The sequence below is a fragment of the Scardinius erythrophthalmus genome, assembly GCF_964197995.2.
Source record: "Scardinius erythrophthalmus genome assembly, chromosome: 16".
NCBI lineage: Eukaryota > Metazoa > Chordata > Actinopteri > Cypriniformes > Leuciscidae > Scardinius > Scardinius erythrophthalmus.
In genome coordinates, this window is record NC_138236.1 from 10,986,618 (window position 1) to 11,014,294 (window position 27,677).

Sequence of the window (27,677 nt, forward strand, 5' to 3'; positions counted from 1 at the left end):
TGCTGAACTTTATTACAAAAATTGCAAAACGGCACTGAACCATGAAAATGTACTGTCCTTTTAAAATATAAAAAATGATATATGAATTATACCTTGATCATTAATGTTAGTTCATAGTGCATTAATATTAATACAGCTTTAAAATGTAAAAATGTATTAGTAAATGTTGAAATTAACAAACGATACTTTTATCAACCTTAGTTAATGTTACAAATGGACTCTCATTGTAAAGTGTTACCATTTCATATAAATCCAAAAGGTCATGCTTAAAGATAGCCATCTTTAAATATCTACACAAAGGCCACTGCATTGAAATTAGACACCTATGTATAGTGTATGTGTTTTATGTTTCTGTCGGCTACATGAGCGAGGATACAATTTGCTTACTCGTGTCACTAGTCTCATGTGTCAAAACAAACTCCACGAGGCGTCAGTGATAGTTTTTATTTCGTCTCTAGAGGCCGCTCTCGTACTGTATAATGACAACAGACTCTTCTCAACCTGGAAAAACGAAATTAAAATTAAAACTAGATCAAAATTTTGTTATGATATGAACACTCAGAATTCAGGGATGTTACATGAGGATCACTTTAATTGCACAAGTGGTTGTGTCTCAAGTACATCAGAGATTCGCCGGTCCTGAGCTTACAAACACCCACAGGGTTCTGCTCTCTCTTCACACTGCAAACTGACCCCCATTTACAATTAGCTACAGAAATGTGAAATAATGTACACAGAGATTTACAGTTTTCCATATAAATGTGATTAGCTAGAGCAGAAAAGACAATTGAGTATCTAAGTTGTTTACCAGCAGCTTGTAATGAATTGTCCATCTGAGAGATTGTGTGTTTGTGAGGATGATGGAATTGAAAAATTCCAAAAACATTCAGATTTTCTTCTGTATAAATGTGCATTTCAAACCTTAAAATAGCCAAGGTCTGTCATTGAAAGTAGGTAAAATCGATTGTCCGTTCCTTTCTGATTGCATAAGTCCTTTTTCCAGTGGCAGTCTAGCACTGACGCACTAGCTTACACAAATTCAACATCCCTATGCAAAATTACTAGTCTGACCACAATAACACAGTCAAGAACCAAATGAGAGGTTTTCCTCTTCATTCACATTCACATTTTATCAAAGGTCTGCAGAAGTTCAGAAAAATAGAGACAGCAGATGAACAATGTTATGGCATACATAAATAGTTCAAAAAAGCATGAAGGAAACATCAGCTCTAGGCAGTCACATGGTTTATGATGTCAACATAAAGTAAACGTGTCATAAATGAGAAATTGAATGTATGACTATCAAAGTACAGGAGCAATTTGGCTGGGTTTCTGTTATCCTTTGCAATGGGATCTATGGGATATAGGAAAGATGTCAGGATTGGTTTTGATGTAATCTAATATGAGCCCTGCTGATCAGATGACCTGACAGATACCTGACAGATGCTCTGTTAATTAGATTCACCTTCCGCTGGCACTGTCAGAAAAATCAGATCATAACACAGCCAGCTGACCAAACAAAAGCAGTTCATCTGATTAAACCTGAAAAGATCACTCAACATAGCTCTGTTTGAGATACGAATGTATGAGGTACAGAAAACCTTTGGCATCTGTGTGGCGATAATATGATAAGAATAGAACTTAAAATGTGAGGGGTAGTGAATAAAACCTTTGAGTCATTCACCTGTACTTTTTTAAAAAGCTAAGGACTGCCATAGGCTTTGTGCTTTATTACCTTTGGAAATGGAGATTTACAGTTGTTGTTTTTTAGTTTTTTTTCTGACAAGATTCCAGAAGCGAGGAATGTCCGGTCGAGTTGCGTTTCCAGGGAAGTGTTTTTTTTTTAAATCAAGCGTTTTAAAAGCAAAAACTCTCCTCGAAGTCTTTCTCTACAAAAAAGCACTTTACAATAAAATGTACAAAAAAATATAACACTGTTTATAATCAAGTCTTCGTAACAGAACAGGTTGACCTGTACCCATAGAATTGTGCAAACACATTTATTTAGCTACTAACTGTAAAACAAGGTGTTTTATACTGGCAAGACATACCCTTTGGTCGTTTAACGCAATACCGTACTGCACACTGCCAGTGAATCCTGATACCGGTGGATTATTTCAAGCTTATATGTAGGGGAATCTCATGAAACAAACCCAAGTCACATTTTAAGCCAAAATTAAGAGAGAAAAAAGAAATTATATTTTGCATAAATAAAATGAATACAAGACCATTATTTTTTAATGACTTTTTGTCTTCGTGCCAATTGTGAACATTTTCCAACAAAACGTTTTCAATTTTTTTTAAATTGAATACCAATAAAATTCAACATTTTTTTATCAGCATAAATGGATGCATTATGATGTTTGAAGGGATAGTTCACCCAAAAATTAGAATTGTGTCATTAATTACACACCCTCATGTTGTCTGTCAACACTTTCATTCATCTTTGGAACACAAATTAAGATATTTTTAATGAAATCTGAAAGTTTTCTGTCCCTCCATTGAAAGTCTATTCACCCAAAGCTCTTGATGGTTCAAATTGCTCATAAAGAAATTGTAAAAGAAATCCAAGTCTTCTAAAGAGACTCGATCGCTTTATATGATGAACAGATTTAATTTAGGCTTTTATTCACATATAAACATTGATCAGTCAACATGCATAGAGCACTCAAATATGGCAAAAGGAAGCTCAATCGTACTTACTTGACAATTTGTTGCATCACGGTAATGAGAATTGGGTGGGGATATGCGCACATATGATTAATTGGCATAAAAATAAAGAAACAATACAAAAAATAAGCTTAATTTTCCTTTACGCATAATATAATTTCTTGTTTCTTTCAAAGAAATTTTGGAGAGAAATGTGACGCGTTCATGTTCTTGACTGGTTTCGTGAGATTCACCCATGCAACCTTGCATAGTTCCCCAAAGACAAAAATCAAAGCAAAGCAAAATAAAATCATGCTTTAAAAGCTTCTCTTGAGGTGCAGGCAACTTGTTGGCGAACGTTTCGAAAATTAGAATATACAAGCGTTCAGAGTCTTTGAAATGCAGTTTGCATGTGCCCTTATGAAAATACGCTAAGGCAGCTTTTGATTTTGAAAGATACCAACATTTTCGGAAATACCACTTAGGTGTAAAGACTTGGAGCTACACGACCCATATTTCCCTGCCTACAGTAGATTGTCTGTTCTGCCTCTTAGGTTTGAAAAGATAGCTTGCCAGCGTCACTCTCGTTTTACAGCATTCTCCATAGTGCAAATGTGTAATTATTATTAATCGTTTCCTTTACTGCATGGAGTCTCGTCTTTAATGGCAGCTGTTTTTTCCTCCACTTTCCGCAGCAACTCTGGCACCAGACGTCATCTGTGTTCATGTTCATGGCTTTGATCACAATTGGAGCCCATCTGATGGGATACAGAGCACCGCCGGACAGAGCACATGTTCCACTATCCGTGAGCTTTCCGCCAATCGCCTTTGGCTGCACCCTGATTGCATCTTATTATGAGCAATGGTTTGTGTTAACAGCAGAGCAAGTATGCTGGGAATTATTATTATTACGTACAAAAATGACCCAGGGAGTAAAATAGACCTGGTGGTCTGTGACCATTTTGAAACAAAGCTCCTCCAGTGTAACATTCACATTGTGATGGGCTAGTGATGACAACAACATCACCGCCATCTGGTGCTTCTTCACCCTGTCTCGAGACCGCTTGGTGACTCCGTGGTTTTACTATCCCTGTTGACATCACTGTGAAAAATGATACTGCAGGGTATAGCGCAACAGCTTGTGTTTGGTAAAACCACCGGTCCCTCATACTTTTGTTCTGACGCTGATATTAGGGAGTGGAAGCTCTTTAACGATTCATACATACACGTATAGCTCATGTTATTTGATTCCAGCGATACTAAAGCAGTCAACAGGAAGATTCCATTGAAAAACGACGCCATTAAACCGTTAAAGGACTTTCTGTGTCCTCACATCATGCTTTTCCGGTGGTTTGCTTGTTGAGGGCTGTTTAGTTTGCCGTTCTGTGAAGGACTGAGTGGGGCGGAGTCAAGCTGCTTGTATAAAGCTCTGAGTTCTTTCACTTCTTCCAGTACATCACGAGCCTGACCCCAAGTGGACGCCGCTTCCTCCAGAAGCCGCTCCGCCTCTATCCGTTGAACCTCTGGGCTGGAGCTCTTTCCAGCCGGCGATCCCTTCCCCTTGCCCTGTGCCCGCACCTCTGTCAGCAGGTCTTGAGTTCTCTCCAGCTTCTGGGTGATGAGGTCCTGGAGCTGGCTGATGGGCTGCACTGGCGCTGAAGTCGAGCAGTGTGGAAGGGCCCGCGTCTCGCAGTGCGTGAGGATCTCGTCCATGGAAGCACAGCGGTTCTTCTCGGATGTAGACGTTTTTTTACGGAGTTGCGGCGTCCGATGGTTTTCCGACCAGTCAAAGGCGCTCTCGCTTTTCCGCGGCAGACTCTGGGACTTTCCGGGGGTCTCGTTACATGTTGAGAGCTTCAAGGTGTCTGGGTTGGAGCGCTGGGAATCTAGGGTATGCTGAGAAGCGGCTTTATCGAGGGTATCCTCATGAGAGTCCTGACCCTGCTCTGCAAGGACGTCTTCTTCCTGGATGAGGTCAAGTGTCAGCATGCCATCCGAGTTTGTGGTAGAAGCCTGAAAAGGGTGGGGAGATTTTAGACAAAAGTCTTTCTGTAGGTTAAATGCAAAAATTTTACCGCTTCATTCATTGTGATGGCATTTGAAATTAAAGGTCCCATGACATGAAATTTTCACTTTCTGAGGTTTTTTAACATTAATATGAGTTCCCCTAGCCTGTATATGGTCCCCAAGTTTCTAGAAATTTCAATCGCTGTAAATAGAGCTTTTGCTATCTTTCTCTGCCTTTGAGAAAATGGACGCTCAATCGCGCTGATCTTGAATCTCCTCCTTATGACGTCATAAGGAGGAATGTTACCTCCCCTGTCTCTGCTTTGCCCGCCCAGAGAATATTTTCCGCCCATGAGAAAATGAGCTAGGAAGGAAGTAGGAACGCGCGCGATTTTAGTTTGTCCACGAGAGATATCATGGCTTTTGAGCGAGCGAAGCATAACAATTGCTCAATAATTGGATGTACAAATGAACACCGAAGGGTCAATACAGAGCTGGGCTTGCTGAACGTCTGAAACTAAAGTCTGGATCACTCTCTTTGGCTCAGCTACACACCTCGGACAAGTAAGTCAACTAATGATATATAAGTGTGTTGCTTTACTGTTTATGTTTGCCTAGACTGTTACACGTAGAATGTGGCTGTCACATTAGCTATGCAGCCATGCAGTTTATGTGTGTGAATACACACACTGTAACGCGAGTGTTGTACACTTCTTTGTTATTTGGATAACCGTTTTCCTGTTGGTTATACGGCGCGCGCGATATCCGCATTTCAAGATCGCAGAGCTTGATGATGTAATTGTAATAAGATAAATTACAGATGTTACAGATCTCTCATGAAAAGGCAACAGTAGGTTAGCGTTAGCTACATGATAATAACTGTAAACCATCCGAATAAAGTACCGTATCCAGACATAATATTTTAAACTAACCATTCGGAAATGTCCTGCTGGAACCGCTGAGTTGTTGCTTCTCCATCTGGATCAGATTCTGCGTCAAACTGAAATGCTTGAACGACTGCGTGTCTTCGTGCCATTGCTATATCCAACGTTAACATGCACGGACCGGTACCGTTGCGCAAGATGGTCAAGGCCACACCCACCCTCCACCTTACGCCGCCTATCTCCTCCTCATTAACATTTAAAGCTACAGACACCGAAACGGCCCGTCTGAAGGAAGCTCATTCTGGGACTGGCTTATAGTGGCTATAATTCTGCACAGAGGCTGAATTTTTGAAAAGAGATTTCAGATACAGTACTAGGGACCACTAAGGCCTATATTAAAGCCTACAAAAAATAGCATGTCATGGGACCTTTAAATTTTAAGATGAAAAAGTACTTCACGCTTCTTATGTTCTCAGAGTTTACCATTTTTAAATAGCAGGGCTTAAAGGGATATTTCGGCCAAAAATGATATTAAACCCATGATTTACTCACCCTCAAGCCGTTCGAGATGCATATATCAATCATTTTTCAGACGAACACATTTTCAGTTATTTTAGAAAATGTCTTAGATCTTTCAGTGGTTATAATTTCAAGTTATGGGGTCCACTCCTTCAAGTCCCAAAAATGTACGGTCGACGCGCGTTCACGGGAGATGGATGCCGGCGTATGACGTAGGACGTAGCGTTTGATTTAGCTATACTTCGTTCTACGTCACGACGCTTCCTACACTACGTCCTACGTCATACGCCGGCATCCATCTCCCGTGAACGCGCGTCGACCGTTGCCGGAAGCCAGTTATTTTCATTTATAAAGTTTTAAATATGTATATTTTTACGACAAAACCGCACGGATTACCCTCAGAAGGCCTTCGTTTATCCCCCTGGAGCCGGATGGATTACTTTTGTGAAGGATGCATGCACATTTTTGGGACTTGAAGGAGGTGGACCCCATTACTTGACATTATAACCACTGAAAGATCTAAGACAGTTTCTAAAATAACTGAAAATGTGTTCGTCTGAAAAAAGATTGACATATGCATCTCGAACGGCTTGAGGGTGAGTAAATCATGGGTTTAATATTTTTGGCCGAACTATCCCTTTAACAAGAAGAAGATGTAAAATCTTGGTTACATTAGTAAACATCTAGTCTTGGTTACATCAGTAAAAATGGGTTTAAAATTACAAAACGATTATTAATCTTTTACTATATATGCATTGTTTTGCAGCAAAAGTAATTATAATTTATATATAATTCTCAACTATTATTGCCAATTTTCTTTGTAAAGAAAGTTTAACATTTGATGAAAAAAAGCTATATTTTATAATATATATTATTATAATAAATGTAAAATATAAGCATTTTGAATAATAAATAAAAAAATTATTGTATTGGGGCTAGTGAAAATGTTGGCAGGGCAAGTAGAAATCTGAACCACTGGCCTGGCCTGGCATGAAAATCTGGACAGTTGGGCCCTAAATTGTCTTAGAAACTGATATCATAAAGTAGAAAGTATTTCATCACTGAAAAAAAAAGGTACATACTATTATGGATCATTATAGCCTTTTCCCAGCAGGCTGTTCATGTTTTAATGAGGTGACATTCAAAGCGAATGGACTGCTTACCACAGCCATGAGGTGCCCGCGGGTGGGCAGACGGCGTGTGTGAGGTATCTTAGCTCTGTCACGCGTCGGATGGGCCAACAAGCTGTCCTCTTCCACCGTCACCTAAAGGGGTCAGACAAAAAGCACTGGAATAAAGCCCAACTGAATAAATCAGTCACATGGAAACTATCAGCAGCTACATATTTCACGCCAGCCTGCAGGAGGAGCAGAATTATGTCTGTTTGTTATTTGTTTGTGATGTACAAATAATGATACATGACCACTTGGGAAGAGTGGATGAATGTTTGAGTTCTGGGCAAAATGCTTGTCCAAGCTAGAAGGAATAATCTGAGAATTTGTTACACTGAAAAATAACAACATGCATCAAACGTGTCAACACAAGTCTGTTGTTTACGAGAAAGCTTAAGCTGTAAATGTTAACAACCAAGACTTTGTGTTCTGAGATGGCTTGTGTTTGTTGGCCAATGGAGTGCATGTCTAATCTCACTGTGTTTGGCCAGGATTTATGGAACACAATGAAAGGGTAGTGCACAACGAAACAAAATATTTGTTTAGAAGATTACCTTTGTTTCTTAGCATCTAGCATCTTGTTTCTTCATCTAGCAACAGCATGGTGACTGCTTCATGCACCCTATCCTGCTTGTGGTGGTGAGTTTCGCAAAGTTAAGCTCAGGAATATATAAAATCTAGTATATATTTGTGCATGGTGATGTTTGTGGCTAGTTAAAGCATATTCTCATTGTCTAGTAGGCACTAAACCTGCCTACACATTTCCCACACTTGCAGCTTGCAGCAGTTCTTGGCAACGGATAAGCAGTGCATTGATTTACTGAAATTAGAAAAACCAAACCATCCAGATCAGAAAAAGAATATGTCTGATGTTGAGAAAACAACTGTGAGTGACGCATCCAGCAGTGGAACCTGCTTCTTTCAGTTCCACGACCACAAATAATCAATGTGTGCCTGTTGACATTATAAGTGAAATCACCACAAATGAATTATTATCGAAACACATAAAAATCAAATAGAGTCGAAAGCTTGTCAATTGGAATCGAACTGACTGAATAGATACCCAGCCTTGGTAAAAAATAGAAAGTGCAAAAGACCTTTTTATTGTTGTTTGTTCTGTTTTTTTTTCTTCTGTTGTTTTAAAGGGATAGTTCACTCAAAAATTTAAATTCTCTCTTAACTCACCCTCATGTTGTTTCAAACCCGTAAGAATTTGATCATCTTTGGAACACAAATGAAGATATTTTTCATGAAATCTGAGACTTTTCTGTCACTCCGTTGACAGATACGCAACTACCACAAAAAAGCTAATCCGTATCAATTGAGCGTTTAGTCCAATTTTCGATCGTTTGAGCTTCTGCAAAAAAACAAATTTGTTCTCGTGCGTCAAGCAGTTTCATTTGAGCTTCTATTTATGTTCGCTGATCATAAATTGAATCTGTTCATTATATAAAGTGAACGAGTCTCTTCAGAAAATTTGGACAAACCGCTAGATTCATGTGGATTAGTTTTACGATCTCTTTATGAACTTAGATTTCATCAAAAAGATCTTCATTTGTGTTTCGAAGATGAAATTAATGATGATGACTACGAAATTAACGAAGATGAAACTGGTTTGGAATGATGTGGGTGAGTAATTAATGACAGAATTTTCATTTTTGGGTAAACTATCCTTTTAATTGATTTATGTTGGTATCGTGACTGACAACCGTAAAAAGAACAATGTGATACAGTACCATTCTGTCATTTTAAACTGGCACTGAATGGCTATAAGAACAGTCTAGTTATGAGTAAGGTTCAACAGAAGCACTCTCAACATAGCCGGCTGTTATCGTGTGCTGACTCAGTCTATTTCCTCTCCTGTTGAGTGGTATGGGAGACCTTGCCTGTTTAACTCAACTAGATGTAGGGTATGAATCACACCACAATCACATGTGAAAGGGAAAGCACACGCTCTGCTCTCTGATTTATTTAAATGAATCTCTAGAACATTGACTGTGTCACAGTCAGGCATCCTGATCTGCCTGTGTGTATGTTTATGGTCCTAAGCAATGACCTGGTCCCCATGACATGTCAAGTGTTGATCTGGAAAAAGCAGACAGCATGCATGGTTAGGCCAGATTAAATCTCGTTCATTAGCGGAAGCTGAAGGTGCAGATAAGCTCTGATATGGCTGCTTTAACGCTGAAAGTCGTGACTGCCGTCTATTTTTGGTGGAGTGATTCATTTTCTCCCACTGTGTGTCGAGCGTGATTATAGACCCGCTTTTAAATTGAGCAAATCCCTTTCGCAAACAAACTGTGAAAAGATCAGGGAATGAGAGGGCAGGAAACTTTGCGATGTAAAAGTTTTTATTAAAGTGGCTTCTCCAAGGACCTGCGAATGACAATCTGTATTCAGTTTTTTTTTTTTTTTTAAGAAAATATAGAGCGGTGCTTGCCTATATAAATCACTACTAGGGTGTTCTGGATGGTTGCCTGGCATTATTTGGGTTGCTGTTTGGTTGCTAGGGTGTTTTGGGTGGTTGCTAGGTGAATGCTCACTGACCCAAGTAAAAAAAGTCCTTGCAACCACCATTCTGGGGTGTTGTCGGTAGTTCCCTGAGCATTGCTATGCATTTACAAAGGTGTTCATAATGTTATTAGCACATTGTTATGTGGCTGCCATAGGGTGTTTTGAGTGATTGCTAGGTGAATGCATACTTTATGATATTCCCATCCCTATTGTCAATCAACTTCTTGAAAAACTAATGCTGTGTTCGAAATCGCCCCCTATACCCTTATTCACTATTCCCAAGTACATTTCTCCCCTAATTTAGTCCACTGAAGGAGTCAATGAAAACGAGTGAATTCGGACATGTACTGTGTGTGGCGGAAGCGTGCTTCATTAGTAATGAAAAGATTTATGTTGAACTCTATGCAAACTAGCAAACATAAATCGTAGTTAAACAATCTAATAATCAATTAAAAAGGAATTAATACCTGTATGATAATGCTAACCACATTGGATGATAACCACATTGGACCAGTGGTTTGGAAAATGGATGGATGATTCAGCTGTGGCACCATCTTCTAATCAGACGTGGAAATTCATTCGACACGCGACTCTTACCCTGCTTTATGAGTACTATCTAGCCATTGAGCAAACATCAGTTGTACACTCGTTATTGCGGTGTATTGTGGGATTGAATGAGGGCACTCAGTATCGTCCACTATGGTTTCGTCCACCACTACAAATGGCTGTCCCCTCAAATAGTGCCCTATTTAAGGGTATGGGGGCGATTTCGGACGCAGCCTAAGTCTAGCACACTTTTCTTCAACAAACCACAGGATTGGAGGTGTCATTGATATCTGTAACGATGTTGGACGAATTTATTACTTGTGTTTAGGGGCTAGTTCACATCCTTAATCCTACGTCAAGAAACATAACTAATGGAAGTATGCTATCATATGGTCAGTGCATTACTAACTTACGCTCTGGTTGAAAATGCTTAACTCTTTTCCTGACATTGATGGGATTTTCTTTCAAAACACATTCGAAAAAGAAGCAGAAACAAACGATTAAAGTATTGTTTATGAATGCTGTAGTCTTTGAATAAATGTGATTTTTCTCAGCTTTTTTTTTTTTTATGAAACATGCATTCAACTGTTGATTATTAAAGTATACATGAAGCTAGAATAAAAGTATTTTGATTAAATTGCATGCTAAGAAATTTATTCAACAAAATAGTGTGGGGGCCATGAAAGGTTTGTGAAAATGATCAAAAATACTGGCGATGGCTAGGAACTTTTTTTTTTTTTTAAACAAGCAGCACTGTTATATGCAAAGACATAAGAATATTTAGCTTACCTCATCCAATATGCGATTCTTGGCTCTGGTGATCGCTGCATTTAAAGCATTGATCCATGACTCCTTCTCTTCTGGACTGACGGCCAAAAACACCAGATTTGGAACCTGCATTTTGAGGATGAAAAATACTTTAAAACATGTCTTTTTTTGAGCAGATCATTAATCCAAATACAAACATACAGGCCAGTGCAGTTTATAGAGTAACTGCACAGTTTGATGTATGACCAGTGTTGCCCTGAACCCTGCTGGCTTTTCATTTTTACGCCTACAAACATGGTGAAAATTTCTTCAGTCTTGTGCTAGGTGGACACAAACATGTAGTGAGCCAAGCATAAATGAGCAGGTACAGCCATATGGCTCTGTCTATAGACAGCTGATGCAGCAACAGTGTTGAGGCAGAAACCACCATATTAGGCAACAACACTGCAAGTCTTCCCAACACAGTCTGCTGGAGCCGTGACAGACAGGCGGCCCTTCTGTTGATGCTGCAGCTGTGTAGATAAGACTCTGCTATGCACCCAATGCTACGTATTTGTACTGTTGTTGACACAACACTTTGACAATTAAAAAAGACATAGCATTTGAAATCATCGCTGATAACATTTTTTTTTTTTTTTTTTTATCAGTGCAGCCTTAGTGAGCATAAGAGACTTCTGTTACACTTTATTTTGATGATCCCCTTTAGACATTCTGTTGACTATAAGAAGTAACACTGCACCTACATGTCAACTAACTCTCATTAGAGTTTTAGTTCAGTATTAATAGACTGTTAGGGTTAAGGTGAGTAGATTAAGGGGTTCAGGTTAGTAGAACAAGTTGACCTGCAAAGTTACTTATGGTCAGTGTATGTTGGTGGAACAGAACATTAAGTGTTAGCAGATACTAAGAAGACAGTCTACTAATACACTACTACTGTAATACTTTAATGAGAGCCTATATAATATAAGGCTGCAATGTGCATTATACTAAAAAAGTGCACAAATAATACTGTTCCTGTAAGGCTTTTGAATTATTTGGTAAGAATTAAAAGTAGGTGATGAATCTTACTTGTGGAAGCAAGTTTTTAAGGGTGCAAAAAAAGAGGCAGGCAAGAGAAAAAAGCAGAAAGATGATGATTTTCATGAGGTCATGTAATAGGGTGTCTCCCCTGTTGAGCTGCATATGGAACAGCTGTTGTATGTGGGGCAGAGGGACTTATTAACCATGTAGTGGTGTGTTTCTGTGTGTAAAGGGGTGTGTTTGGGAGGTTGGGTGCTGTATTTTCCTAAGACCCTCCATGTTTTTTCCTAGGGATTAACCCCTTGTCTCTGTGCTGGATTTTAAAGGATTGGTCAGACGTAACCCCTTACAGTCTGTTTCTCCTAGCTGTCAGAAATCCTGCAAATCTAGTCTAGACTGTCAGAAAAAAATCAACAATAAATAACTAAAGCAGACTTCTAAAAGGAAAGTTCCTTTTACTGATAACATGTATTTTAGAAGAGGTTAAATTAAAATATAAAGAGATGGATGGATGGATGGATGGATGGATGGATGGATGGATGGATGGGTAGGTGGATAGATAGATAGATAGATAGATAGATAGATAGATAGATAGATAGATAGATAGATAGATAGATAGATAGATAGATAGATAGATAGATAGATAGATAGATAGATAGATAGATAGATAGATAGATAGATAGATAGATAGATAGATAGATGGGTAGATAGATGGATGGGTAGATAGATGGATGGATGGATAGACACACTTCACCTTTAAGAAACTTGGAGCTTTAACTCAATTGGTAAGATGTACTATTTGTGTTGGTCTAAAGGATAAAGGATATTTGTGGTGGCCTGTGGTTTGCTAGTGAAAGCAATAAGCTGAGCCGTTCTTACTGAAAGCCAATTACACAGGATTGGATGACTACAGAGGTCGGGCCAAGTTTGTGCTTGGAGACTAACATGCTGGAGTATGATTTATTGTCTAATATTTTCTTAGATCGACTCGAGTCTGAATGGCTGCATTAACAAAAATCAGTGTTCTAACTGCATTTAGAAACAGGAGTGACTCTTGAATTGTCCTATTCATATAATCGATTACAGAAGCAGTTTGAATACTCTCTGTATGGCTGAATAACCAGTTAAGAGCACCTATTTTAGTCTCTGTTATTCTCCTTTTGCTCATATGTGTGAATGCAGAGACACATCACATGTGACATGTGCAACAAATGATTGCTTTTCATGACTGCAAACTGACTAATAAACCAGCCCTGACTGGGCTAAACCCATTAGCTATTATCCTCTACTGACAAACCCTACTTCCTGTAGTGACTGACCGTGTTGCCTGGCTGCCGTGAACGCAGAAGCGTGAACTTGCTGTGGTTCTTTTTGCTCCTGCTTTTGGCCTTGCGAAGTTCCTCAGACCTCTCGTAGTCGGTGAGATCCACCACCTCCTGGATTTTCTTCTCATCTTTGACCTGTGGGATAAAGTACAGATTTGGTGTCAATATTGTGCTTCAAATATATATTCGATACAAATATCTCAATATTTAAGTATTTGCTCGGAAATAAATTAAAATGGTGATTTATTATCATTATTTATTTATTTATTTTTCAGAAGAACCATCATTATAATATAACTATTTTAGTAGTTTTAAAATGTTTCCAGTAATGTCTAAAAACATTATTGTTAATTAATTATATATATATAAGTTTCAGTACATTTCATAATTATGAATGGATGATAAATTGACAAAGGTTGCGCTTACAGTTGATGTGACATACTGTCTCTGTATGTGCAGTGGTGTGCTTTCCATAAATCATTCAAACATATTATTTGCTTACAAAGGCAAATTTAAAATGACCATTTTACTTTTGGTTTCGGCACAGGATGTCCAGATGTCTTGTTTCAAACAAGAATTGTCATTTTGGTGCATCATTACTCAAAATGTACTGATTATATTGTCAATCCCTACAGTATTTACAGCTTAAGTCACTTTACAAAATGGCACAGCATTTTAAAAGTATACAATGATTGAGCTCAGTGTTTCGGTCTAGTTGGTGCAGCCACAAAAGTTAAGGACATCTGGATGACCAATCTGACTTTCAACCGGGACAGACGTCAAAACGTAGCTCGAAAACATCATTAGGCGTGGAAGAACCTTTTAACCCAGATTCACAGTGAACACCATGGTCTGATTTGGTATCACCTGCCAAACGATCTCATTAAGTCACAATCAATTTCCATTAGTGCTCTTCTATAGACAAATAAAGCTCTGTCCACGCAAGGCCACATCTGGTAGTGTGCTGTACTACAGAGCCGCTCTACAGTGCAGTACTTAAAAGTATTGGCATCACACCCAGTGCACTATGGGGTGCCACGACAGGGAATGGCTGTACAAATAGTACATCTACTGTTCCAGCAGTACAAAGGCGGCAATTAACTAGCAATCTGATCCAATCCTTTTTTCCAGGAGAGGACAGTCGGGGCACAGTACATTTGCACTCAATACCGGACATTGAAAACTTTTAAATACAACTAGATTCAAGATCATTCTGCAGTTTGCTGTAGTGACTTCTGATGCACTATATAGTGAATTAAAAGGAGGTGTAGAAGAAAGGTGGAAAATATGTATTTGGAGTTAAAAAAAAAAAGAAGTGTGATACCACATTAAAGGACATTTATTTCACAAAGATTGCGTGTAAAATGACCCTGATATATCTGACAACACATCTGGCTCAGTAAAAGACTGTAATCCGAGATCCTACAGAAACAAAAAACTTCACTGGTCAAATTCATTGAATGAATGTGAACTAGAATACTACTTTTGTTGTTTTGCTCTTTGCTCCTTTAAACTGAGTAGGCATATCTCTCCTGAGTCTAATTGAGTGATTGTATATGAATCTAACACCATGTCTTTATGCCCTATTTGGACTTCATAGCATTTGAAACTGCCACTTTAAAAAGGAACTGGCAGATGCACCAGCAGCAAGCCAATTTTTGTATTAGCGACCATTTTAACTGGAAATAAAGAGCATCATCTATATTTAATACTGTGTGCATTACGCTTTTTAAAAAGATGCATCTCTTTGCAGAGGAGACACAGAGTGTGAATAGCCAAAAATGACATCCTGAACAACCAAAAAACAGAGAAAATCGGCAGAACGAAGGGAGGAAAAAGTAGTAGTCTTGCCAGGCTGTCTGAAATGTTCTCTGTAATCAAGCTACTTTCTGTTGTGTAACTAAAGCTGTAGCTGTAAACAATATTTTTGTTGTGTGTGATGTTAGAGAAATGTTCCGGGCTCAAAAAAAAAAGTCAGCTATACAAACAACATCTGTGGCGTGCTGTTGAATACCACAGAAAATCATTTTGACGCATTCGTGTTTACATTGATGCATGATAGGTATACAAATGTTTCAGAGAGAAACCAGAAATTTTATGAAAACAATGTAGGAAGGAAATTGATTACATCAAGAAAAAAAGGATGATTAACAACTTTACATCTCATATAATAATTTTTTTAAACTAAAATAAAATTCTCCTTTGACCATAGAATTTCATTATTGTCCATTTTAAAATTAAAAAATATACATACACTACCAATCAAAAGTTTGGGGTCAGCACCCATAACTCAAATGATCCTCAAGAAATCACTCAATATGCTGATTTGGTGCTCAAGAAATATTTCTTGTTATTATCAGTGTTGACAACAATTGTCTTGCTTAGTATTTTTGTGTAAACTGTAATACATTTTTTCAGCATTTCAGAAAGTTGGAATAGAATAAATAAAATGTTTTAACAATATAAAAGTATTTACCATCACTTTTGTTTTCTTTTTTTTTTTTTTGATTGAGGGAGGAGTCAAAATTATTTTCTGTTTATCGACAACATGGCAGAAAGTTAGAACTTGTATTGAACCTGCCTGGAAAAAATCTTTTAAAGTTTGCTGTTTATTTGTTATGTGAAACATTTGCTCACCAGCATCGTTTCCAAAGTGTATTCATAGTCATGTTATTCAACAAATAAACTGTATTATGGAGCATTTCAGGTGTCCTTTCGTTTCGATTTGAGGGCAGGTGGACAATTCAGAGACAAACAGTCATCATCTCATATATCATGTCATTCAAAGGACTGTCTGAATTGAATTTAGCCATTTACTTTCTTTATTAACCGGTCTTACCTTTCATAAACGTCCATTAGGGTCACAAAACATTGCAGCTGAGAGGGTGTATAAGAGAAGCCAAATACCCTGAAGAGGAATTTGAAATGAATGCTCCCTGGCAATGTGTCCCATCGGCCCACACATGAAAAATTCATTGCAAAGAGTTTAAGTGGAACTATGTGAATGATACAGCCAATCCTGCTTTATATGATATAAAAGCTGCTGGAGAGATCTCAAAGGGTTAAATCCAGCATGTTGGCTCAGTCAGGTGAGAGAAGGGGAAGTTGACATCAGCAACTGCAAACAAACTTTGCCAAACTTTTTATGACTTCTAGCAAAGTTGTTTTCAACTGGTTTTGCTTCACAAGTGGTGACCCAGCACACAATTGCCAAAATTGTTTACGCTCTTAAAAATAAAGGTTCTTTATTGGCATAGATGGTTCCATGAAGAACCTTTGACATCCATGGAACATTCCCAATGCACAAAAGGTTCTTTGTAGTGGAAAAGGGTTCTTTAGATTATTCAAATGTTCTTCACACTAAGAAAAACATGGTTCTTTGGGGAACCAAAAATGGATTTCTATGCAAAACACCCCTTTTGAAGCCTTTATTTTTAACAGTGTACCACATACAAAAGTAAACAAAACATTAACATTTATTCATATCACCATTACACCAAACAATATTACAAGGCCTTTGACATGAACAACAAAAGGCCTGTTCTGTCTTTTTTGTCTTCGCTATCTGTCCTGTTCTGGTCTCCATAGGAACCCATTGTTAAAAAGGGGTAAAAAGAGCAAATTAATTAAAGGAATACTCCACCGTCTTTTCATATTAAACTATGTTATTCCCTTAACTAAGACGAGTTGATACATACCTCTCTCGTCTCAGTGCGTGCACTTAATCGCACTGGCGCGCGGCGAAACTTTGTTCACTCAGTTCATTCAATACGGGCCAAGCAGAGAAGCTACCAAACACCTCCACGGTTTCCCTATTTAAACACAGTTACTCGTGTAGTGTAACTCGACCTAGGACGGTGACACAAAACAAAACGTTGCGCTTTTCTAAGCGTGTAAAATGGATAACTATATTGTATGGCGGAATACCATAGCAAGTGCTTATGAGCACTTCGACTTGGCGGAGTAATATCTTCACTCGTGAAAAATCCTCACACCGGCCCCCGCTCCCTCTGGTGAAGATATTATTCCGCCAAGACGAAGTGCTTACAAGCACTTGCTATGGTATTCCGCCATACAATATAGTTATCCATTTTACACGCTTAGAAAAGCGCAACGTTTTGTTTGTGTCACCGTCCTAGGTCGAGTTACACTACGCGAGTAACTGTGTTTAAATAGGGAAACCGTGGAGGTGTTTGGTAGCTTCTCTGCTTGGCCCGTATTGAATGAACTGAGTGAACAAAGTTTCGCCGCGCGCCAGAGCGATTGAGTTCACGCACTGAGACGAGAGAGGTATGTATCAACTCGTCTTAGTTAAGGGAATAACATAGTTTAATATGAAAAGACGGTGGAGTATTCCTTTAATTAAACAGAAACTTTTTGAACATACTAAAAAAATTCAATGTGTGCAGGGTTAGGCTGTGCTGTTGGGGTTGGCTGCTACAAAAAACAGCAATAACCTGAAGAAATTCCTGGGAAGTACTTGTTTTGAGCACCTGCAAATCTGAAAAGAATGTCTGTATACAGTGCCTTATGCCTTGCATTTTATGCCAAAGACTGGCAAGAGAAAACGAGCATGGCTTGCAGAACTTAAGTTAAAAAACTCCCCATAAAAATATATGTGCACTCTTATCATTTTGAGGACAAAACCTCCAGAACAGGAGCTGTATGTAGGATATGAGCGCCCATCTGTTTTCAGTGTAGTTAATTTTGGGCAGCTTCATGTCATCTACAGTCATTAAACTTTGACGGGTGAGGCACTGACAAAAGTCAAAAGTATAATCATGACACTATGGAGCCATGTGGTTTTAAAAAACATTTTCATAGGTTTAACGTTGCATTATCAGCTCGGAAAATACGCTAATTTGACTAGAAACACCAAAGACTGGAAACGTAAAGTTTAATTCCGCTATGAGGAAAAAGTTTGAACAATCGTGTTTATTTTTTCCTAAATATTTCGTTTTTATTCTGATCACAACAGATTTTGGGGTCATGACCATAGACTGTAAAAAATATGGACGTAGTGTCCGTGACGTCACTCGTATGTTTCTGAAGACCATTTTTGAAGCATAAAGTGGGTGTAGCCGACCGACGCCATCTTGGCAGCGCGTCACTCCCGAATTTATTTATTTTTAAAGTCAGACAATGAGCTGAGGTAACATGACGGCTAATAGACAACAGACAAACGGCTAATGATGACTAATGACCACAGCAGCGGGAATCCACCTGTCACTCAAAAGTGGACACACCCTTAATTATGAAGAAATATAAGGCTTAATATAATTTAAACGGATGAGTTATAAAAAAAATTCACTTTTGCAGCCAGCCTCAAGCGGCCAATTGATTAATTGCCATTTAATTCACTTCCGTGTTGGTTTCAAGAGAGAGACAGGGAGGTTGCCGCTTGGTCATGACCCATCAGTTGAGAACCACCGTTGCAGAGTTTATAATTTCAGTCCAACAAGCTTCTGATTTTGAACGTCCCGATGCTATTCAGCACACTGTTGTTCCAGGGTAAAACCAGCCTGCAACAGGAATTTCTCCCTGACACCCATTCAAAATCTTTGGAACAACTTGCAATTGCAGTGATAATCATCTGACACAATGTAACCAAGATCCCTTAAAGAAACCACCTAAAGAAACCAGACAGAGAAGAAATGCTTTGATGACTATACAGGGCATGACAACCTCCAGCGATCTCACTTTCCAGTAAGTGAGTCAGAGCCGTGCCAAGCCCTGACGTGTGAAATGATTCATCCTTCGATTTCATTTGCGACTCCACTTGTGTTAATGTAGCTGAACGACTGCACCCCATTACCTTAGAGAACGATGACTGACCGCAATTGTAAAAGGAAAACTTCTCACATCTTTCCTTGATTATTTACATACGTATGACGTATGTATCTGCAGACATGTTACTTTTACTATTGCACTGCATGATCCACCTAAAGAAACCAGGCAAGTTGTTCCAAACGTCATTTCATGACGTTTTCTATTTACATCAACTCACAGCGCTAGAATAATGCAGCCCATCTGCAGATCTCTTTATTAGGAAAAGCAATACACATGTACAAATATGACAAATAAACTGAATTTAGATAAATGGGATGCATGAACTAATTCAAGCACTTGATTAAGTAAAGTGCTTGAATCAAAGTGTAAATGCAATATAACATGATCTGTTTCTTTTTAGGGTGGAGACTGATTATGAATCACCTAAATGGAAAGGCTATAATTTCAATGCAGTTTCGGTGGCGCCTTAAAAGGTACAATATGTAAGATTTTTGTAATAAAATATCTAAAAATCACTTGCACAGTGTGATATATTTCCTGCAGTTGTGTACTTACAATATCCCCAAATTTCCCAAAGATTTTTAATTTCAGAGAAATTCCAATTTTAAATACTGGTTCGTCCCCTGGTTATTGTCGCCTGTCAATGATGTAATATCCGCGATATCCCTGGTTTCTGCTCATACTGCCAGCCGTTGTTGTTTCGTTCAAACATTATAGACCATGGCAAGCAGACTTTGGGACAAAAGGAGAACTAAAACGAGGATCAATATCGGCGTGGCGTTTTCGAGATGCTGAGAGCTCCACATCCGCGACAAACTTCGACTTGACAGAGATGCCGCTCTTGCATGTACTTTATTAGACAGGTGAGCAAATGTACATAAAACTAATCAATGTTATATAGCTCAACATGATGAAATGTTAGAATATGATCAGTATGTTTTTCTAATGTTGATCTAGCTTACTGCTAGTCTCATACAGCCAACAAACTAACACATAGAATAACATTATAACTTTCAACATTAGTTTAGTGTGATAGTGTAGAGTAGACCAAGTGAAACAGCGCTGCGTTACCTCACAAGCTTCATTCGTCTAATAAACTTAACTGACCTGTGTGAGTAGTAATTCTGCACTTGCGGGTAGTTCGGTAGAATGAAATATCCTTATTCCTTTATATCTGCGGGACTCGCGTGTGGCGCTGATATCTGTCTCTCATTTGCAATCGCAACCTGCTTCATACCACAGTCATGTTAAAAACATCAATGCATTCACTCATCCATAAACATTATTAGATCCATCAGCATGACAAGTTCCACAGTTCCGCTTATGCGTCATCAACCTACGCCTTTGTTATTCTAAGAGGTTAGCAACTCCTAGTGGCGAAAAAAAATACATATTGTAGCTTCTTTAAGGAAAGCAAAGGGGAAAAGAACTTTGTGAAAGAGGAAGTGTCAAGTCCAGAACAGGCTGTGACCATTATACCCACGTCCATCATCTATACATGTGACTCCAAAAAGCAGAAGAGCAATATATGTCAAAGATCACAACTTCCTTATTTTGGCTTGAGTGGGCAAACAGAAGACACAGGCAGCTCTTATCTTTTTCTTTTTTTGTGTTGAAGCTCTGGTTGATGCCATTTAGGGTAATCGGAAGAAACAGTTTTATAGAGACATGAAACTGTGCTTTGTTGAAACTGCAAAATCAGAGTTTGTGTTGATTGGCTGTCTTAAGCAATCGTGAGAGAGAAATGTACCAGGATAAGTGTGTGAATGTGAAGACAGTCCAGGGTGAGTGGGACAAATCTCTCCTAGTATCTGTGCACTCTCCCTACATCTGCCACTTCGACGCCCAGGAATCTGACCCCAAACAACACTCGCATGACATCTGTTCTGGGAGAGTTTTGCAGGACACATTCTCAGCTTACTGCCACCCTTCAGTCTACTATCATCTGACTGAAATATGTCAATTTGATTTAAGCAGAATCCCATACAATGAATGGCCAGTGGTGCTTGCTATTACAATTTCTCATACCTAGGTTTAGGGATTTCAACAAAACCTCTAACTCTGCAGATACCTCAAATTGTGCAGTTTATTGAGGAGAGGTGTGCTTATACTTTTCAAAGCAATTTGACTTAAATTTATACCTGGTACACTGTTAAAAAAGATTAAGATTAAGATTTTTTAAGTACAATTAACTTGAATGTTTAAGTCATTTTAACTTAAAGAAAGTCATTCGAAAGAACCAAGTTCCGCCGTATATTTTTTCTGATTGTTTGTTCACTCGGATGTGTCACAATATGGAAGAAAAGATCTGCCGCTACTTTTGTTTCATTGCGACTTTAAGTAACCTCCAAGCAATCACACAGCAATGCAGTAAAAAACAATACAGCTCCCTAGTAGCATGGCAGCTAGTTTTGCATCGGCATGTATCACTGACATTTTCATCATAAAATCCCAAAAACTGTTTACACGTAAGCGGTTTCAAATTTTTATGCATTTGGCCGTTCATTTACACGACAACAGCGTTTTGGGTGCCTGAAACGTTTGAAAACGGGTTTCAAAGTGTACGTTTTTGAAAACAGTCTCCATGTAAACAACAAAAACGCAAATCTGTGAAAACGAAGATGTTTTGCACATGCGTTTTCCATATTCAGTCTATAGTGTTTCATCGGCCTGGCAGCAAAATGCAGCGTTTTTAGTCGTTTTCGCGGATCCGTGTGAATGGGGATTGTTTTGACAAGGTGTTGTCTGTATGCGGAAAACAAACAAAAAAGCGTCTCCGTTTTAAGCATGTTGTTGTTGTGTAAACGTACCCTAAATGTAAGATGGTAACCACAGTTTCTAAAGTTGCTGTTACTACTGTAAAACAATAGTATATTAATAGGGGCACTTTTAGAATCTTTCTGTAAGTTTAATTTATTATTTGCTGAGGAAAGTAGTATTATTAAAAGTTACCACAACTTTGTTGTAGCTAACTGTGGTGTTTTGACAAAAACTAATTTCCATGATACATTTTTGAAAATGAATTTACAATTAATCCTTTTCTGATATTTTTTGGGTACTTTCTATTCACTGACAAAATACAAAGTTCAATCATGAAACTCTAGATGGTGCATGCTGATATATCCTTCACTCAACCTGCTAGCAATCACATCATTCTCTAGAGGCACAGCTGATTGGTTCCTGCTGTATCAGTAGACAATGAGCTCGCTGATAAACTTTCAAGTCCTGTACTTGCTCTGCAGCAGCAGCAATGACCAACAGCAGCAACGTAGCAGATCTATTCCACCAAGACCAAACATATCAACAATGTCATATCCATTACCATGCAAAACAGTCCGAGAGTTGCCATGACAGAACTATTATTATTGAAACTATTCATTACAATTTCTTCAAATATTCTCCTATTGTGTTCTGCAGAAGATAAAGTATATGCTTTTGGAATGAAATTTTCATTTTTGGGGGAGCTCAAGCTCAATATTTAGATTACCATATAAATATGGGAATCATTTTGGCATTTATCTTTTAGGAAACATGATACCAAAAACAACAACATCAGATCATTAAAATCTGTTGTCTGTCTAGACAGCTGGAGAGAAACATCTAGACGACAGCATGATGAAACCTCAGTCTGTTAAGCACTAAAAGGGTCAATCCTCCCTCTGAGCTGTGAGCCACAGCCCATATGCTGCCTCGGCATTGTTTGATCTGATGCTGAGCACAGCAAACAGTCTTCTGCGTGACCATGACTCAACCTCAATCCTGCTTTCCTTCCCTTCGTCCTCCCACACTGCAGTAAATCAGCCTCGCTCCAGAATAAAGGGCCTTTATTTTCCTGTTCCTTCATGCTTACTGAACTTGTTAAACCTCTAACATGCTGACATGCACATGCTGACAGTCTGTGTTGCATGGGACTTGGAAATGACAGTCTGCTAATTGAATGTTAACATGTTTATTGTCATGCTTGGCCTTTCATCACAATCACAGCTCTAATTCCAGAACAATGTCTGCAATTGGATGTAGCCTGACCTGAATAGAGCAGGATATTAAAGGATAGTTCACCCAAAAATCTATCAGTTCTATCATTTACTTCCCCTCTCATGTCTTTCCAAATCTGCGTGACTTTTTCCTTCCGTGGAACACAAAAGGAGTTTGTTTATAGTGTAGAAAGTTCAAACTGCTGCTTTTCAGACAGTGAAATATAATGATTTTAATTTTCTAATCTTTTATGGTGCTTTTTGGAGCTTGACAGCCCCTGGTTCCCATCTACTTTCATTCTGCTAAACTTCTCATTTCCTATGAAGAAAGAAAGCCACACAGGTTTCGAAAGACATGAGCAAATGATGACAGAACTTTTTATTTTTGGCTTGAGCTATCTATTTATTTCTGTGCAGCTCATGTGAGAAGCAACCGGAGGAACTCATGTGATTTCATTAATAGAACTAGAGGCAGTTAACTTCCTGTATGTCACAACATACCATCACCAGAACATTCATCATTATAATCAGGGCAATCAATATGACTTTTTACCTCTGCATATGTTATGCTAAAGACCTCATGCGGTTTGACTTGGATCACACTAGATATTTGTAAATAATTTGTTAACATTAAATGCATGCATTTGAATAGCCTGACTGTCTAGGTAAAAAAAAACTAATGATCACAGACCCATTATACACATGACCTCAAAGTTATGTAATCTGCCTACTTTCATCATTAATCGGAAAACAGTAACATTTATTATTATTATTATTACCATGGTGTACCATGAGTGTGCCATTGAGTGATGGGTTTCTTCTTGTCTCCTGAATTTTAATACATTGTGGTCAGTACAAACCATGTTTATCTGCATTGGAAGTATACCCTTATATTGTAGTCTGGATCATATTTTCTTTTACGTTGTGTAGTTTTGTTCATGGTTTTCGAGGATGAGGGCATGTCATGTAACTCGTCCATGCCTCCAAGCAACTGGAACACATTTTACACACTTTCTCACACACACTATACTGAAAGCAGTACTGAATATCATTGTAAGAATGTTACACAAGTAGCATCTCATCAGTCAAATGATGATGATGTGGAGAAAAGCATGAACAGGAAAAAGGTTTTGTCCAAAACTTACCTCTTTTTCAGAAATGTAGAGTTGGTCTCCTTTCAGTAAAACAAATCTGTTTTTCCAAATTTCCCTGAAAATTCCTTTGCCACAGAACTTGCGAATCCAGCCAGTTTTGTCAGGCTGCACGGGCTGTTGATTGGCTTCCTGAGGGCCCTGCGTTTACAGAGAGAAAACAGAAGCATGCCAGTGAGACTTTAGGTTCCCAGTGAGTTATGGTCTAATTGTCTCTTTCAACGCATTTTTGGGCCTTCATAAATCTATGATGCACATTATGCCGTCTAGGAAGGCAGTTCACAAGTTTTTGAGACCGCCGTAATCTCTAGCAAGGGGGATACTTTCTAAAAGACATTGTCTTTGTCATGTAGATCATATCACATTCCTGGCGCTTACTCGCTTTTCTCACACAGCACAAGCACATACACATACACACACCAGTGTTTCCTCGATATTTTGCCTGAGTTGGGATCTTGCCATCTGAACTGAGTATGATAAGATTAAAAGGCTGTACATGCAAAATAATGGAAAGAAAAAGCTTTTGTCTGTTGTGTTAAACTCAAAGAGTGCACAAACAAACATAACATCCATAATTTGGTTATGCCTTTATTCTAAAAAATATGTTTAAATGCTCCTCAGCATCAGCATATTACCTAAATGTATTTAAAATACATTTATTTCATGCTTAGTGCAAACCCATTAACATATTTACGGATATAAATATTATAATTAAACTTTATTTGGAGTACTTCTTTATCGCACAATGCACATTTCTTAATATTAAGCCTAAAACGTGTTTTAATCTCATTATTAGTAAGGATAGTATGATCACTGTAGCTACTTCAGATGAAACATGCCCATTCTTTGCCTGCTATTCTAGTCTGGAAATATTGGAGGCGCCATTTATTATGCTTTTTAGTCGTTTTGGACAGTAATTTAATCGACTCATTAATACTGCATGTTAAGTGTTCAGTTTGTAGATCTAAAACCCAGAAGAGAATTAGCATTTTCAAGCCATGCTTCCCTTGGGAATTTTCTTTCAGGTTTTTAGAATGGATGATTTGTTAAGTTTATATATATATATATATATATATATTTATATATATATATATATATATATATATATATATATATATATATATATATATATTCCGAAGAATTAAAACAAAAAACTTACTCCTTTCGCTACTATAAGCCTGGTCAACAACTTCCAAAAAGGGCGTGCAGAAGAATTTCATGTCGACTTTAAAATGTACAGCCAGAATAAAACAATTATAATGCATGTGCTAGGTTGGAAAATGTTTTTAAACGTTGTGTTTTAGTAAACTGAAGTGTTCGTGCTGCAGTGTTTCACACTAGTGCACAAAGGCTCGGCGCTCCTCACTGACAATAGAGTGGACTCGATGTCTTACCCGCTTTGTTGAACTGTTCTTCTTCATGACTCAATAAAACGGAGCTTTCCGACTCTCCCTCCGCTAAATCCAGATCCTTCCGTGCACAATGTGCTGTGTACAACGAAACAAAATCCTGGTGTGGACTCGAAACGTTCCACTCAAAGAAAAGCACGGCGCTGCTGAATGAGTCGCTCCCCCGTTTGTTTCGTACGCCTCTTGTCTATTTACTCCCATTCAGTGTCCTCCAGATCCGCGCAGATTATCATCCAATGGCTTTTTCTCAGTGGTCACGAAGACAGATCTGAGAAATGTGCCTTCTAGAGCAGCATATAAGTCTGTGATGGTGGCATCAACATCATGATCGTTTCGTATGGGTTGATCTCCTGCCGTCATGTGTGTCTTTCGTAGAGTTGTGTGAGTGAGCTGGAGAACTTGAGGCTGTGTGGTCCCTCTCTTTGTCCTCGACAGCTCCACCTATGGACACCACAGTGATGTCACTGGGAAGAGAGAGGGGGACTTGCTGTACTGAAAGGAATGTGCAATATTTTGCTATCATTTTACATTGTGTAACACAGTATTTGCCTATATTGTAGGCTAGCTAAAATATTATGCATATAGCATTATATCATTATTATTATTATTATAAAAAATATCAATAATGACGTGTTAAGAAATAATTATAGGCCTACTACTAAATACAGAGTCAAAAATGTAACTTTTTTTATTATGGAGCAATATTTGCCTCATGGATTTGTTGAACTAATTGACATGACACAAAAAAATGGATGACATGGTGATAGAGGCCGGAGGTTAGAGAAAAATCTAACCATATCTTGGTGTCACCGTGTCAATTAAGAGGAAAGAAAATCAATCTGAGCAATTATGATTGGTACACAGCAGCAGTTTATATTTTGAAGGATTTTCTTCACATAATATCTAAATGAATGGTTTTATGGTTAAGTCATAAATGTGTTTTTCCCCAGTGATTTCAGGTTTTTTTTTAAGCAGTATTTAGTCATCTATAAATACATTGATAAAATGTGGGTAACACAAAAAAACTGGTAAAAATCTAATTTTTTTAAAGCTTTTACAAGTCATAAATATTATTTAATATGACTGAAGCAACTTTACTGCATTAGGTTTCAATTGACAGAGGTCATTTTTAAGGGTCAGGTAAGATATATTCTATTTCAGTTTTTACAACTTTAGGATACACTTTATTTTAAGGTGATGTAGTTACATTGTACTTACTCAAATGAGTAATATTAATTAACTACATGTATTTAAAGAGAAAGGGTTAAGGTTTGGTTTAGGGTTAGTTGCTTGTAATTATGCATTATTTATGTTATTACCTTAGTAAGTACATGTAGTACATGTGTAACCTTAAAATAAATTGTTATCCAATTTTAATATGTATATAAATATATATTTATATTTTTAATTTCTTTAATCCCCTTTGATATAAAATATACAGTAAATGATGAATTCTTTCACCTATACAGATTAAAAGGAACATTTTGCAGTTCCAACGGCAAGCAGCCGGTGAGGTGTTGGGATAAGGCTCCCATAAAGTGATGTAGCTCAGCAGCAATATAAACATGTCCACCTGTCGTCTTAAAACCATCACAGTCCTTCTTAAGAGTTTAAAAATAGTATATATAGTAATGAATACTGCTTTGATAAGCTTGAGTCTGAAATGCCCCTATCCTTATATATTAGTTTCTTCATTACTTCAACAGTAAGCAATTCACTGCTTATGTTTTTTGTCGTTAAGCCAGGAGAGATTAGGCTACCTGAAAAGGTAATAACTGGATTAACGTTCTATATATAATCACAAATGCATACACAAACATGTTATACAGCCTTTTATGACTGAGATATTATGATCCAAAATTTAAGTAATCACGGATTTCAGTTTAGGGCATTTAAGGGGTCAAAATGGGTCAGTCAGAGCATCTGTTTGTCAGGCGTATGACACAGGG

The 27,677-nt window shown here is 38.1% G+C and overlaps 1 protein-coding gene across 2 annotated transcripts; it reads right to left on the reverse strand.

Moving 5' to 3' along the window:
• Positions 1-26,167, reverse strand: plekho1b (pleckstrin homology domain containing, family O member 1b). Of its 2 annotated transcripts, XM_081388297.1 has the most exons (7): positions 25,714-26,152; positions 24,314-24,460; positions 24,055-24,159; positions 13,399-13,539; positions 11,081-11,185; positions 7,223-7,324; positions 1-4,662 (listed from the first exon to the last, which is right to left on the reverse strand). In XM_081388297.1, the coding sequence occupies exons 1-7, from the start codon at positions 25,738-25,740 to the stop codon at positions 3,979-3,981; spliced, it is 1,311 nt and encodes a 436-aa protein (XP_081244423.1). In that variant the 5' UTR covers positions 25,741-26,152; the 3' UTR covers positions 1-3,978. The 2 variants fall into 2 exon arrangements, with proteins under 2 accessions (XP_081244423.1, XP_081244424.1); XM_081388298.1 differs by lacking the exon at positions 24,055-24,159 and having other exon boundaries at positions 25,714-26,167.
• Positions 26,168-27,677: the final 1,510 nt, after the last annotated feature.